Here is a 15826-nt window from a genome sequence, read left to right on the forward strand (position 1 = left end):
TTTATTTATTTATTTATTTATTGGACTTATATACCGCCCCATAGCGCTACAAGCACTCTCCGGGCGGTTTACAATTTTAATTATACAGGCTACACATTGCCCCCCCCCAGCAAGCTGGGTACTCATTTTACCGACCTCGGAAGGATGGAAGGCTGAGTCAACCTTGAGCCGGCTACCTGGGATTTGAACCCCAGGTCGTGAGCACAGTTTTAGCTGCAGTACAGCATTTTAACCACTGCGCCACGTCTGTTTCGTTTTGGGAGTGTTGCGCTCTGTGCCAGGAGGTCAGATGCCTGGATCTCCTTCCAGGGCACTGCCTTTCTGCCTTTCTTCCTTTTTCTGCCTCCTTCAGGCGGGAGGGCAGGGAATTCCCAGCACCAGAGGCCTTTCCAAGGTATTTCACTCATTTACAAAGGAAGTCGAGGACATCACAGGCAAGGAGGTTTCCTTATTGATTGAAAGGGGCTTCTCCCTCCTCAGCTGATCCCAGTTAACTAGAGAAAAGGGATCCAGATGGGGGGGCCAACGGGGACAAGTGAGGAAGCTTCTTGAAGATCCAGATGTGTAATGCACCTCTGATCTGTCAAGTAGCCCTCTCGGGCCTCTGGGGGAAAGCAGCGCCATTTCCCTCCCGTTCTGCTGTGAGTTGGGGGGGGGGAGAGGCCACACCTCAACACATGTCCTTCCCTTGGCCGGCAGAAAGAGGTCCCTTTCATGTCCTGGACATGTTGATTGATTGATTGATTGATTGATTGATTGATTGATTGATTGATTGATTGATTGATTGATTGATTGATTGATTGATTGATTGATTGGCTGGCAATGGCAGGCGCCTCATTCAGCCACGGGGAGGGCCAAGCCCAAGGACTCCCCCCATGGACCGGGCTGCTCCCGTCCAGGACACCACTTTCCACCCGAGGAAGGCGAGCAGTTTCCCCATCGGAGCTTTCCAGGATCAAAAGGAAAACTGATCTCATTTCGCTCCACTTCCTTGTGCCTCAAACATGTTGCTTCTTTGAGAGGAGGAGGTGTAATTCCGTTGCCCAGCAACCGGCTGCATTTTCCCCCCATTGGAGGACTCTTCTCTGGCCGGCCAATCCTGGCGCTGCTTCCGGGTCCCCACCCGGTTCTTAGCCGGGAGTTTCCCACGGCAGTCTTGCGGGCGCCGCCGATGGGGCTGCTGTGGATCCTGGGGGCGGCAGCCCTCCTGCTGGGGGGCAGCTCCGGTGAGAGGCTTCCGGGGTCCACTTTCTCCCCCAAGGGGAGGGGTTGGTGAGGAGAGGCGCCGGGTTCTTGCAGGATCTCCCTGGCTTTCAAAACAGTGTAGATCTCGGGGGGGGGGGGGATAAGGATGTTGTGGGGCGCGATTCCAATGGGGTTTGGGGTTCCTCTGCCTCCCGCGCCCCCCAGGAGACCCAGAGGGTGGGCGGAGGGCCTCTGGGTGGGAGGCGCCCGAAAAGTGCCTGCCCCCCTCGGAAGACAAGCCGGTCGCTTCTCGGCGGAGCTTTTCGGGGATTGCAACCCAGTCTCCCTCTCCACGGAGAAGTGAAGCTCGGACAGAGCTTTGCTCATCGGGTTTCGTCGCAGCTGCCTCGGGAGGCACCTGGCTTCCCAAAGCTGCCAACCTGTCAGGGAAGGAGAATCCGGAGACCCTGCCGAGGAGCCCTGCAGCACCCTGAAGCTTGCATCCCCTCTTCCCTTTCAGGGGATCACAACAACTCTGTCGTGTTTAAAATTCCATCCTCAAATTGCACTGAGGACATAATCGGGGTGGCGGTGGCGTTTTGGGTTGTATCTCCATTTTGCATGGCCTCAGAAGGCATGAAGGGTGTGAAGAAAGAAGCCACTGATGCGAGTGGAGGGTTTTTCGCCTATGTTTCCTGGGAGGAGGTGGCTTTCTCTGGGAAGAAACAGGAGATACGGGTGTGTGTGTGTGTGTGTGTGTGTGTGTGTGTGCTTTCTGGGGAGTGGCAGCCGCCAACCGAGAGCAGCTATCACAACAAACGTTGTTGGTGTGTGTGTGCATGTGTCTGTCTGTGTGTGTGAAACTAAGTTTGTCAGAGCAAAACCTATTCTTTTGGCATGATTAGAGTTTTTCATGATGGGATCAGTTCTCATGGACTGTGCATGGGATGGACAAAGTGGACAGAAGGAAGCCCTTTTCCCTCTCGTGGAATACCACAACCAGGGGACATCCACTCCAATGAAGGGTGGGGAGAGTTAGAACAGAAGAAAGAAAACATTTCTTGACCCAGTGTGTTGTTAGTCTGTGGAACTCCTTGCCACAAAATGTGGTGGTGGCATTTGGCCTAGATGCCTTGAAAAGGGGATTGTAGAGATTTCTGGAAGTCCATTGCAGGTTACAAGCCACAATGGGGATGTATAATCTCAAGGTTTAAATTGAAGGTACCTCAAAAGACCAGATTCCAGGGGACGGGGATCAGGAGACAGGAATCTCGTTGTCTCATGTGCTCCCAGAGGCATCTGGTGGGGCCACAGGGAGATACAAGGAGCTGGACTAGAGGGGCCCTTGGCCTGATCCAGCAGGACTCTTCTTATGTTCTTTTGCTCCTTAACCAAACCTACCCCTAAAGCTCAAGCTCTCATTTGCATGTGGATCTATGTCTTTTTTTTTTTTTTTGTACAAAGACTTACAAGTCTGTGGTGAACATGGTGGGAAAAGAAGCTGGAGCTGGGGAAAGTGGCTTTTCCCCTCGACCCAGAGCGTGGCTGAGCCCAGGGCGGGTCCTTCAGGAAACTGAGGGGACTCCTTCTGTGATCCGGCTTTCCTGTGCAGAGGAACAAAGGAAGCTGAGCCCGGGGCAGAAAGGGCTGCATGGAAGCGAGAGGCTGACAGGCAGGGAAAGGAGGCACAGGGAGCGGAAGGGAGACTGGCCACCTCGCGTGTCCTCAGTGGTGCCTCTGAGAAATCAGGGCTCCAACTTCCGAGTCCAAACTGGGGAAGACCTGGCTTTGTAGCCCAGCTTCCCCAAACCCCTGGATCTTAAGGAGTAGGTTCTGATTTGCCAAAGTTCCCCCCGGGAACCCCTTGGTTAGCCTTTCTGGTGCCAAAATATGTGGACCTGGGCGTCTTCCCCTTTCCAGGTTCCCCCCCTCCTGCTTAATTTTGCCCTCATGCAGACCCGGGTCTCTTGCTCCTTCCAACTGAAGGGTGACTTGGATCTGTCAAGACTTCCCGGTCTCCTCATCTCCCTTTCCTCCTGGGACTGATGGGTCTGGTGACCACTTCCTCAGCCAGCCTGGGCTCTGGCCTGGAGGGGGCCCCCTCCTTTCACCCTACTCTTCCTATCCCTTTCTCCCCAAAATGAATGACATGAGACAAGTGTGTGTGTCAAACTTGCTATTCCTCTTGATTTTGAAGAACCCAAACGTTTTTCATATATCCCACCAATTACATTTCAATTTATGTAGAGCCTCTTTTTTCCCCCTGGTGAGTTTCTTGTAAAAACACCACGCCCACCTTGAAGACTTACTCCCGATGGATCGGAGGCCGTGGGCTGCTTCAGCCCACCAGGGTGGCTGTGACGATCACCTTGAGGTACCTACGTTTTGTGCCCTCACAAAGGTTCCAGTCATTTCTTTTCGCTGCCACCAGTGGATTACCTCAATCCACAAAATAACTGACATTTGATCAGACACTTTCTGTAGCGTTCACCCTTTGTTAGGTATAAGTCATGTATTATTCATGTTCTATGCAAATATGGTTGAGAGGCAGAGCCGAGAGGGAGGTTAAAAGGCACAGCCTGAGAGCAGGAGTCAGTCAGTCAGAGTCAGTCAGGAATGAGTTGGTGATTTAGTCAGAGGCAGAGGCAGAAGAAATAGAAACTGAGTTAGAGACTGGTTAAGATAAATAGATAGAGAAGGTGGAAATTATATGGCAAGAGAATAGTATGTACATCTGAAGAACTTCTGTGATGATTAAAATTGGCTTCACTTTAATAAATAAGTTTTGTTTGCATTCACTATCCAAGTGTCTGATCAAACATCATTTATGTTGTGGATTGAGGTAATCCACTGGTGGCAGTGAAAGGAAAATGACTGGAACCTTTGTGAAGGCACAAAACATAGGTGCTTCAAGGAGGTGCTTGTCACAATTGGTGTCCAGTGGCGGGATCTGAAAAAATCCAGTCAAGCCAGAGTTAAAAGTGAATTTTCTTTGCGTCAAGGGTACCTTTTAGTCAGAGGTCTAGTAAAGAAGTTACCTGCTAGAGCTTTAGTGGTAAAGCTTAGTGGCGAGGCTTCTAATGCTGGATCTGGGATGGACTAAGATAGGGAACGACTCTGAAGGGAAAATTCCTTTGGCGGTTACCTCAGAATTTGAACAGACCCAGTGGGCTAGCTTAAACTCCAAGGCTCTGGGTGCACTTGTGAATAAAGAGTAGAAGCCAGGGTCAGAAGAGGTCTGAGGTGAAAGGAACATAAAAAGCAGAGGCTTGAAAACAGAATTTCTTTTGTGTCTGGAGGCAAGAAGGTTGTCTCAGACCAAGAAACATCGTGGCTGGTGCAGTACCTGAAAAAGTGGAAGCTGGAACAGGAATTTAAATTGAAGGAGCTAGCTATGAGAACGCAATTAGAATTGGAGAAAGAAAAAGCCAGAGCTGATGAGCTAGCTATGAAAAACCAATTAGAATTAGAAAAAGCAAGAGGCCAGACAAATGGCACTTGAGCAGGAAAAAAGACTTCTAGAGATGAGAGAAAAAGCTGAGCAAGAAAACATAGTAATGGAGTTAAAACAAATGGAATTTCAAATGGAAATGAAAAGATTAGAATTGGCTGCTCAAAACAATAATACAGTGGTGCCTCGCATGATGACGTTAATTCGTTCCGCAAAAATCGCTGTCAAACGAAAACGTCGTCATGCGATTTTAAAAAGCCCATAGGAACACATTAAGACCCAATTAATGCGTTCCTAGAGGCTTAAAACTCACCGTTCAGTGAAGATTCTCCACAACGCGGCCTTTTTCGCTGCCTGTGCAGTGAGGAATGCATGCAAAAACACAGCGGGTGGCCATTTTGTTTACCTGGTGGCCATTTTGAAACTGCCGATCAGCTGTTAAAAAATCATCGCTTTGCGATGATTGGTTCCCGAAACAGGGAACCGATCATCGCAAAGTGAAATTCCCCCATAGGGAACATCGTTTTGCGATCACAAAATCTTCAACGTCATGCGATTTTGTCATCAAATGGAGTGCTCGTAATGTGAGGCATCACTGTAGTAATAACAATAACTACTCAAATGAGGGAAATCTCTCAAAAATTGACTTAAAGAAATTTCCCCAATATAGAAAATGAGACTGCCCTGAATCTTTCCTCATATCATCTGAAAGGGCATGCTGGGACTTTAATGTTAACAATGATGAAAGGATGATGGTTTTGAGATAACAAATAAGTCGAGGTTTAGCTGAGTTCTATTCTCAGATGCCTCTGGAGCAGACTAGAGATTTTGAAACATACAGAAAAATGGTATTTTCTTGATTTGGTATCAATGCAGAACACCTGAGGTGAAAATTTTGTTCCCTGACCAAAAAGCCTGAGGAATCTTATTCTCAGCTAGAGGTTAACTGCTGCAATATTTGGAGAAATGGATGGAATGTGAAAATGTCACTTCTCTTGAGCAGATGAAAAATGTGATTGGGTTGGAACAATTTTATTCTATCTTGCCTGGGGAATTGTGTTATTTAGTTAAGGACAAAAATCCTAAAAATCTATTAGAAGCAGGTGAAACAGCAAATTACAATGGGGAGATTCAAAACCCCCGATTCTCTGAGGTAAAATTTAACAGGCCTACCTGGGACAACTATAAGAAACCCTTTAATAAAAATTACCTCAGCGAAGCATCAGGAAAAGGCAGCCAGGATAGTACTTCACCTAAATTAGCACGGCCTACCTCTCAGAACCAAAAGAACCCTGAGGAAGTTTTAACAGATCTCCTCAGAATGAGGGAAGGTTAATAATGGGAGGGATGATGGTCAGATCAAGAAAGTATACTGCTTAAAAACTGCAGAAGCTACTGAAGGTTGTAACAATGGTGGTTCTGTCTCCATGGCAACCAGCACGACAGAACATTCTGATCTGCCACTAGCCCAGGTCGTTCAGTGTTTTCTAGTAAAGGCAGAAGATATTTTAGTTCATAAGCCTGGTGTGAGGATTCTTATTAATGGAAAGTCTTATGCATGTGGGGTTGATACTTGTTCTAAGATAACCCTCTGTCATCGTGAGGTGATTCCTAAAGAGCAAATTCTCCCAAACCAGACTGTTACCATCAAGGGAATAAGTTCTATGCCAGTGATTTTACCCATGGCTAAAGTGAAAATAAACTATAGAGATTGGATCGGAAATTGGGACGTGGCAATTTCTGATCAAATTCCTGCACCTTGTTTAATTGGGCGAGATCTCACTAAGCATGCACAGAGTGTTTGTGAAGTAACAGGTTCCCTGAGAGACCAATTAACAATCCATGAAGGAAAAATGGATTTCCTAGCCACTGAATCTATCCAGGGATGCCCCAAGTTAGAAAAGAACCATGAGATAACCAAAATGGCTAATGAGGCTATTTTGAAAACCCCTAATGATCCTTCCTGTATTAAGGAACAGATGGAAGATAGTTCTTTTAAGGATTGTACTACACTGACCCCTGAACAGGCAGAGAGGTCTATGACTGATACAGGCCTGACATATAGAGAGGGTTTACATTTGATAGAGCATGTTAAGAATTCTTTTGTACTTATACGCTCACAAGGGGGCCAGGAATCACCCACTGCAGCAGAAATGGATACAGTAGCAGAGGGAAGCCTGGAGGGAAAAATTCTCTTTGGAAGTCAGCCTAATTATCATCCAGAAGCTGATCTTATGCTTCTAAAGAATAAAAAAATAGTTTGGCTCAGGAGCAGAAGGAGGAAACTAGTTTGGTAAGTTGCTTTGAAGTAGCAACGAGTACACCCATCTTATTATCTCCTGAATGCTCTGAAAGGTCTTGCCTGGTATGTATATGTGAAGAACTTCAGTGATTATTAAATTGGCTTCGCTTTAATAAATAAGTTTTGTTTGCATTCACCATCCAAGTGTCTGATCAAACATTTATTTTGTGGAAAGATGTAATCCACCAGTGCCAGTAAAGGGAAAACAACTAGAACTTTTGTGAGGGCACAAAACGTAGCTGCCTCAAGGAGGTGATCATCACAGCCACCCTGATGGACTGAAGCAGCCCATAGCCTCTGATCCGTTGGGAGTAACTCCTCTGTTGACAAATGGGGATTGTGTTGGAAGTTTCACTCCTGATAGACTGTTGATGTTTGTCTGTTTTTTCTGTTTCCAGGTTCCTCCCCCTCCCCCTTTTCACACTCCCTCCACTATCGCTTCATGGTTGTGTCTGAACCCGGCGTGGGGTTCCCCCAGTTCATTGTCACGGCACACTTGGATGGTCGACTCTTTGCTTACTATGACAGTGAGGGGAAGAAAGGGCAGCCTCGGGAGCCCTGGATGGAGGAGATGATCCAGGTGGATACCCAGTACTGGGACTGGCTCAACCGAAATGCCAGAAACACTGAGCACATCCTGAAGTGGCAGATCCGGACGGTGATGGGTCGCTACAACCACAGCAGAGGTGCACAAGGAGTGTCTGCCAGGCTCCCATCGTGTGCCTGCAATTTTTTCAGAACAGGAAGGGAATTTCTGATCACTTCCAATTTTGGGTACAGAAATGGAGAATTTGGGTCCTCTTTGGGAAGCAGGGTACATCCTGTGAAAGGTCTCAGCCACCTCCCCAGAGTGTACCCTTCCACTGTAGCAGGACATCTGGAGAACCACTCAGGGGTGTTCAGCTAAGCACGAGGCGGGCATTCCCCTGAGTAGCTGGTGTGGGAAGACTTCTGTTCGATGTACGTAGTACAGTGGTGCCTCGTTTAGCGATGTTAATCCGTGTAGGAAAAAATGTCGCTAAACAATTTAATCGCTAAGCGATTTTAAAAAGCCCATACGAACTATTAAAATGCGTTTAATATGTTCCTAAGTGCTAAAAACTTACCTTAAAGTGAAATTCCTCCATAGCGGCAGCCATTTTGGGTGCCTCTTAAGCGAGGCAAAACAGCGGTGCCCATTTTGTTTTTGCGGTGGCCATTTTGGAACCGCCGAACAGCTGTTTTTAAAAGATCGCTTTGCGGTGATTGCTTCCCCGCAATCATCGCAAAGTGATTTTTTCCCATTGGGTCCATCGCTAAGCGATCGCTCCAGTGATGGGCAAAACCCCATCGCTAATCAATTTTGTCGCTGCACGGAGCGATCGCTAAGCGAGGCAGCACTGTATTTTCTAAACTAAAAGCCCGACCAGATCGAAAGGGAAATCTCCTTTCCATGAAAACTCAAGATCGTGGCTTCCTTTATTGACTCATTTAACCTTCTCTTGGTCTGTTCTCTTTGCCTGTTCCTTAACATCATGGTTTCTCCCGGTGAGTTTTGTTTTCTCGTGCTGTGCTGAAAGTACAAGAGTTACCGTTTCATCCTTTTTCCTTCTGGAGAGAGTTCAGGCCCGATTTGATCTCAAATCCCCTTATTGGTCTTTTTGACACCATGTCTGGAAAGCAGCAGGAAAAGAGATGGACCAACTCATTTAAGGAAGCCAGTTTTGAGTCCCTAATTAGTGAGACGGTCATAAGCCAGAACTGACTTGGCTGAGTGAGAGAACAAGATCTTTTGAGCCATCTGTGAGGAGCCCTCCCTCAATGTAACTTTGCTGGTTGGAGCTTCCCTAAGTTCAGAAACAGCACCATCTGGCCACAAGAGTTCACTTCATCCATTCAGTGCAATGATGTCTTCTTTTTCTTTTAATTTGTGCTTCTTTGTTTGCTTTTTTGTTTTGTTTCTAGGTGGGTTCATTTGTTTGGGCGTGGGAATGTTGTTTGACCGATCCGCTTCCACAGATTAAGATGGCTGCTTCTTGGAAACCCAACCCTATCCTAAACATTACTTTTTTAAAGGGTTCCACACCCTCCAATGGGTGTTCGGCTGCGAACTGAGCCAGGATGGACTCAAGGCCGGGTTCAACAAGTTCAGCTATGATGGGAAGGAGGCCCTCAGCTTCGATAAGGACTCCCTGACCTGGACAGCCTACGATCCTGTTGGCCAGGAGTACAAAAGGGAATGGGAATCTGAGCCGGGACGCACCCAGCGCTCGAAACACTACCTGGAAGAGAAATGCATCGGCATGTTGCGCCAACTTCTAAAATTTGACAAGAAGGAACTGCAGGGAAGAGGTGAGGCTGGAGACACGACCAGAACAATTTGTGTAGGAGTGAAGTCTGGAAAGGCATAGCCTGGAAAAAAATTTGTTTTCTCCTTCTGAATCTTTGAAACCCCCAGCCAACTCATTCTGGGAATTGCAGTTCCAGATATGACAAAAGCCGTGTGTGTGTGTGTGTGTGTGTGTGTGTGTGTGTGTGTGTGTGTGTGTGTGTGTGTGTGTGTGTGTGTGTGTGTGTGTGTGTGTGTGTGTGTGTGTGTGTGTGTGTGTGTGTGTGTGTTCTGGCAGTTCTTCTGCTCATTCAGGACTGCTACCTGCACAGACGTCTCTCCTGCACCCTCTGAGACTTGATGTCTGCTTGGTTTTTGAAATGCACCTGTTGCAACATTGTCTTGCAGATCCCCCCTTGTCCAGCTCCTTAGTAATCACAGGATGAGACCCTACGTCGCCCATTCTCCCATTGGTGGCATCCTCCTGCCACCACCATTTGTGCCCTGGTCCATCCTCTTCCTCTTCCTGTGGTCAAAGTCACCCAGTCTCTGAAATGGGGGGCTTGTGGCTGGCAGTGAGAGTGGGGGCAGACCCCAACATTTCAGCCATCAATCTATGCTGCCCAGGCTTCTTGTTAATTTGCAAAGTGGTATCTCACTCCCAGGTTTCCCCAAACCAGCCCCCCCCCCCAAAAAATAAATGGTTCCTTATTTGAGTTGTTTCTACTTCCTTTCCAAAATTTAGATTGCAATACAACCGATAGTTACAAAGTTATGTTCAGGGGATGACTTTCAAAACATGCTTAGAAGGGCCTTGTAACATATTCTGCCAGGCTCTGCATTTACAGACTTATTTCCACCGTGCCAAGAGAGAGAAGCAGGCATTTGGGTAAGACTCATTAATGATGGGCAATGCATTGAATTAAGCATCGGGAAGATGAAGGGCAACCTGGCTACCCAGAACCAAGAAGCAGACGTACCTTTGAAACGTCACAGTCTAAGCTCTGAGAAAATAAGGACTCAACTCGTGGCACAAATAAAAGGCAACAGCAATATATATTTGCCTCCTGCTGCAAAGACTGGGCAACTTTGGCAGGCAGAGAGTCAGTTTTTTGTGCATCCGGAAATAGCCAAAATCTATTTTTTTAAAAGCAAGCTGATGGCAACTAGATATCTCCTTCTGCTTCTGCTTACCTTTTAAGGTGGGGAAGGGATCAAAACAGCATTCAGTGCTGCGTTGATTTAGGAGTCCAGGTTAAGAGATTGCTGTTTTTGCAGTGGCTCCAGATGTGAAGGTGGTTCACAAAAAGGGCCATGATGGTGCCGAGACCCTCGTCTGCCACATTCACGGTTTCTACCCTAAGGCGATTGACGCCACGTGGAGGAAGAACGGGGAGGTCTTGGAAGCCGAGACCCACCGCGGGAACGTGGTTCCTAACTCGGACGGGACCTTCCACACCTGGCTCAGTATTGAGATTGACCCAGAGGAGCGGGACCAGTATCAATGCACCGTGGAGCACGACAGCCTGCTTGGGGATCCTGACCCAGCTGTGGAGCAGCCTGGTAAGAATCTGGAAGGGACGAGGAAGGCGGCCAGTTGAAGGCCAGTATCTCCGGGGAGGGGTGTCTGTGGCACACCTGGTTGCGGAAACATTTGTGCCATCAGCCATGCAACGGACACACACCTTCCTGAATGGAGAAAATGACTGCCTGTCTGAAGTAAATGGAACAGGATCCTGGGCTAGGACGTTAAGGAGGGCTCCATGGATGGGAATACAGGAAAGGCCCTGAAGGTGGATCAGATCACAGATAGTCTTTCCTGGGGGTGGGGGTGAATGTGAGGGAGGTAGGCTGATCCTCAGAAGCGCACCACCAGCACCATCTTAGTTCGATGCCTGGCCTGGACGCCTCATCTTTGAAGACAGGCAGCCCTCTCAACCCACCTGAGAGCAAGGGGGATTGGTTTGATATCCTATCATAACATTTCATTCTCTTCTCCTGTTTCAGTCCCAGGGATCAGTCTGTGGGTGATGGTTGGTGTGATCCTCGGGCTCGTTCTCCTGGTTGTGCCTTTGATCATCGTCATCGTCATGACCATAAGTGAGTCTGGTGTGGGGCATGGTAGGAGGTGGGAGGAAGGATAGGTTACAGTCCTTGGTCAGGCAGGAATGAGAAGTATTTCTATCGTCAGCTTTCTCCTGGTTTTCTCTTTCTTCCCCTCTGTCGTCTAATGGTCTTTTTGAGCTAGAAAGTACAGTGTACCCTCTACTTATGGAATTAATCCGTATTGGAACGGTGGCTGCAGGTTGAAATGTCTGTAGGTCGAGTCTCCATTGACCTACAATGCATTGAAAACCAATTAATCCATAAATGGCCGTTTTTGTTCCGTTTTGGTTTTTTTCTGGTCTGTAAGTCGTTTCTCCGGCTGCAAGTCAAACCTAAATTTTGCAGCCAGAGAAGTCTGTAACTCGAAAAGTCTGTAAGTCGAGCCGTCTGTAAGTCGAGGGTCCACTGTAAAGTCATCTAGAAGGTCATCTAGTTCTGTTCTGTGCTGTCAAGCCAGAACCATCTTACAGCGATCTGAATAGTGACTTTCCATGGCAAAGTGAGGTCACCTAGTCCACCCCATAATTTAAAACCAGAGTTCTTCTTACATATATCTCCAGCATCAATCCATCTCACCTCATCTTTCTGTGTACCTGTGTGATCTAATCTGTTTATCTATTGATTTATCCAGCTCCCCGTTATTGACTTAGTGAACTCTTTCTAATCTTCCTGATACTGAGAGCACTAAGGGAAAGGTGCAATTAGTAAAATTGCTCTAAAGGAAAGAAAGACATCAATATAATTTAAACACATTACAATAAATGGAATGTGTAAAAACCGCATAAGGGAATTGCATTTAATTAAGATGAATAACAGCCACCAGAGAGTGAAGACCAAACTGTTTCTCCTTTCCAGGACACCGACGAAAAAGGAGCCCTCCAGCCCTCAGAGAAGAAATGCGGGACATAAATCCACCCCGAAAGCGACGACATGTTTTGATCCAGCAGGAACACTAAGGACAGTTTGAAAGGCTCTCCGGGGACCCTGAAATGAAACCTTATTAGGCGGGAGTGGCGTGGCCAGCGCCATCCTGCTGGCATCCTCGTAGGACCCGCCAGGCAAACCCCAAACCGGTCCTTTGGAGTTGTGGAATTAACTGGCATTTCCAGGAAGACGTAGTCATCGTCCTCCGGAGAGTGTGGTTGTCTTGAAGAATACAGAAGCTTTCCACATTCATGCAAAAGTACGCAGTATGTAAGTGAAATAAAAAAGGCACCGTTGGGTAAGGCCTTTAAGGGGCACCAAAATACATATTGCAAAAGCCAGCCGTTGAGTCTTCGAGAACTTTTTGTCGGACTTGCAAAACCTGGGCAGGACGTGTGAGGATATGGGTTCTGTAGTACTTGTTTTCCAGAGTTTGCAGGCGTTCTGTCTGGGCCTGAGACCAAGATCTTGCCTTGGAGAAAAAAGCTCACACCTAAGAATGACAAATGATGCCATCACAAAGCAGACACTTGTAAGTTATAGAAAGGGGGGGGTGAAGGTATGTGGGTGCACTGGAGGAGGAGAAAAAGATGGAAGGTTTATAACCTTCTTTGATGGATGAAGGAAATTTAGCCATGGTGATTTAGAACAGCCCAGCCATTAAGTAGTAAAACGATTAGCTAGTTCATAATTTTATTGTTTTATGGGAAAGTCTTTTGGGAGTTGGCATTAAATCAGTACAAATTGTCTTTTTTTTGTATTTCTTTTGTTTTATAGCTTTTTATTCTTTTTAAACATATGTTTTATCTGTTACCCAATTGTGATCCTTGGGGGCAAAGGTGAAAGTGGTTGAAGAAAGGGTCTTCGCCACAAGGGCTTTATCTGCTATTTTTGGTTCTTTGAGTGTGTGTCCTACTTGGTCAGGGTGATGTGCAAGGTTCAAAGTTCACGGCTAAAGAGTTTTCAGCTTATAGAGGTGAGTCAATTGGAAATGGAGGGATAGAAGCCTGCCCAAAGTTGCCCAGTCACTCACCTTCTCAATATCACCCAGCCAGGAATGGAAAGGTGTTGGGCGTTGGGAACGACAGTTTGGCTCCTTCCCTTAATGGAATGTCGTCTCTAAGGAGACACATTCCTGACAGGATGGAGGAAGGAGGAAAGACAGTCCAAAGGCAAGCTGGCCGGCAGGAGGCAGCAAGCTGAAACAGAGCTTGAGCTGTAGCATTGTGACATTGTATTTCTCAGGAAATGGGGGAATTTGCTGACGTTATTTTACAGTATCACTCAGAAGTTGTTTCCTCTCGTGCACAAGATGGCTGTGCTTACAGGAGGCACGGTGAGGATATTGACCACTACTTTCAGCTAATATATACAGTGGTGTCTCACTTAACAACATTAATTTGTTCCAGCAAAATCACTGTAGAGCGAAAACGTCGTAAAGCGAAATTAAAAAGCACATTGAAACGCATTGAAAACTGTCCAATGCGTTCCAATGGGTTGAATAACTCACCGTCCAGTGAAGATCCTCCATAGTGGCGTCCGTTTTCACTGCCTGTAAAGTGAGGAATTCGTCCCAAAACACAGCGGGGAGCCATTTTGAGCAGCCGGCGGCCATTTTGCAAAGCCGACGATCAGCTGTTTTGATCGTCGTAAAGCAAAGAATCGGTTCCCAAAGCAGGGAACCGATCGTCAGGAAGCGAAAAAATCCCATTAAAACATCATTTTGCGATCGCAATTGCGATCACAAAAACATTGTTGTGAACCAGATTCGTTATTATATGGGGTAATCGTTAAGTGTGGCATGACTGTATTTGTGTTTTGATTGCTTTGCAATAATGAAACATGTTTGTTGCTTAAGAACAAATTGAGAAGGATATGCAATAATATACAGTTGTAGAAATTGCATATATGTGGAAGAATGATGAATTCATAAATGGATAGGTTTTGTTGCGTTAACTTCCATTTGCCTGTGGTTGGTCTTTTGATCGTAATAAAGTTTTATCTATCTGTGACTTCAAAAAATAAAACCCCAATTATTGTATTCCAATCAATCCAAAATGTATTTGCGTCTTAATGCTATGGATCACTTGTCCCTTTATGTCCACAAGCGCCATAAATTAGAAGGAAAGGTCCACATAGTCAAAGCTATGGTTTTTCCAGTAGCGATGTATGGAAGTGAGAGCTGGACCATAAAGGAGGCTGACCACCGAAGGATTGATACTTTTGAATTGTGGTGCTGGAGGAGACTCTTGAGAGTCCCCAGGACTGCAAGGAGATCCAACCAATCCATTCTGATGGAAATCAACCCTGAGTGCTCACTGGAAGGACAGATCCTGAAGCTTAGGCTCCAATACTTTGGCCGGCTTATGAGAAGAGAAATCTCCCTGGGAAAGACTCTGATGTTGGGAAAGTGTGAAGGCAAGAGGAGAAGGGGACGACAGAGGATGAGATGGATGGACAGTGTCATCGAAGCTACCAGCATGAATTTGACCCAACTCCAGGAGGCAGTGGAAGACGGGAGGGCCTGGAGTGCTCTGGTCCATAGGGTCATGAAGAGTTGGACATGACTTAACAACAACAACAAAAATAGCAGATAAGGGGTTACTGGTAACCAATTATTTCTCCAGCAAATTACAGTACAATTGTGGTGCAATGAGGAAATGTAGTGCAAATATAGTGCCTTCTTAAATTTCTTTTCTAATTACAGGGAATAGTTACAGGGAATGTGTGGCTCCAGGAACGTATTGCACTACGCTTCAGGACTCCTATGAATCCTCATTTTAAAAAACACACAATACATTTAATTTCTGTGAAGATGCTTAAAAAACACACTGTGGCGTTCACCCTTGTGGCCCCTGCTCGGTTTTTTTTTTCCTCACAAAGGCTCACGTCCCTTTCTCTTCTTGCTGCCAACAGTGGATTACTTCAATCCACATACAAATGACATATATCAGAACACTTGTAAACAGAAACAGAGCTTATTTTATTGAAGTGAAGCAGATTAAACATTAACAGAAGTTCTTCAGATACACAATATACATAAGCAGTTCATCAACAATTCTCTCAGTACATACTTCTTTTCTCTAGCTATATCATTACCACCTCTCTACCTAATTTCCTAACCAGCTTTATCACTCAGTATCTGTTTCCTCTCTGACTAACCATCCCTTATCTATCTCTATCTCTATCCCACGACTCCTTCACCCGCCAAAACTCATGTAGCTGCTGACTCCGCCTCTCCAGTCCGCTCATAGGTTCATGCAAATCCGCTCATGAATATGAATGGCTTGAGTGACATGGGAGATTGTCACACACACTCATACCTGTAACTCACCATTTTGAGGCGCTTTGCAATGAGAACAGCTGACCAAAGATTTGAACTCTATCTTTGGGGGAAAGTCATTTGACTTTATTATTTTCATTGCTTTATCTTTTAAAAGTAGTGTCACTTTTATCGTACAAGCAATAAAATAATGCAAAAATTACAAACCATACTGTAACATACACAATATAAAAATAGAGTAGAAAATAAATAAGGGGAGAATAAACA

The 15826-nt window shown here is 46.2% G+C and overlaps 1 protein-coding gene across 1 annotated transcript; it reads left to right on the top strand.

Annotated features, from left to right (window-relative positions):
- Nucleotides 1–1124: 1124 nt before the first annotated feature.
- LOC110071502 (major histocompatibility complex class I-related protein 1-like) lies at nt 1125–14334 on the top strand. Its single transcript, XM_072987882.2, has 6 exons — nt 1125–1226; nt 7337–7624; nt 8994–9269; nt 10525–10809; nt 11254–11346; nt 12208–14334. Exons 1-6 carry the CDS (start codon nt 1172–1174, stop codon nt 12306–12308), a joined length of 1098 nt encoding a protein of 365 aa, XP_072843983.2. The 5' UTR covers nt 1125–1171; the 3' UTR covers nt 12309–14334.
- Nucleotides 14335–15826: the final 1492 nt, after the last annotated feature.

Source organism: Pogona vitticeps, chromosome 2 (assembly GCF_051106095.1).
Source record: "Pogona vitticeps strain Pit_001003342236 chromosome 2, PviZW2.1, whole genome shotgun sequence".
NCBI classification, from domain to species: Eukaryota; Metazoa; Chordata; class Lepidosauria; order Squamata; family Agamidae; genus Pogona; species Pogona vitticeps.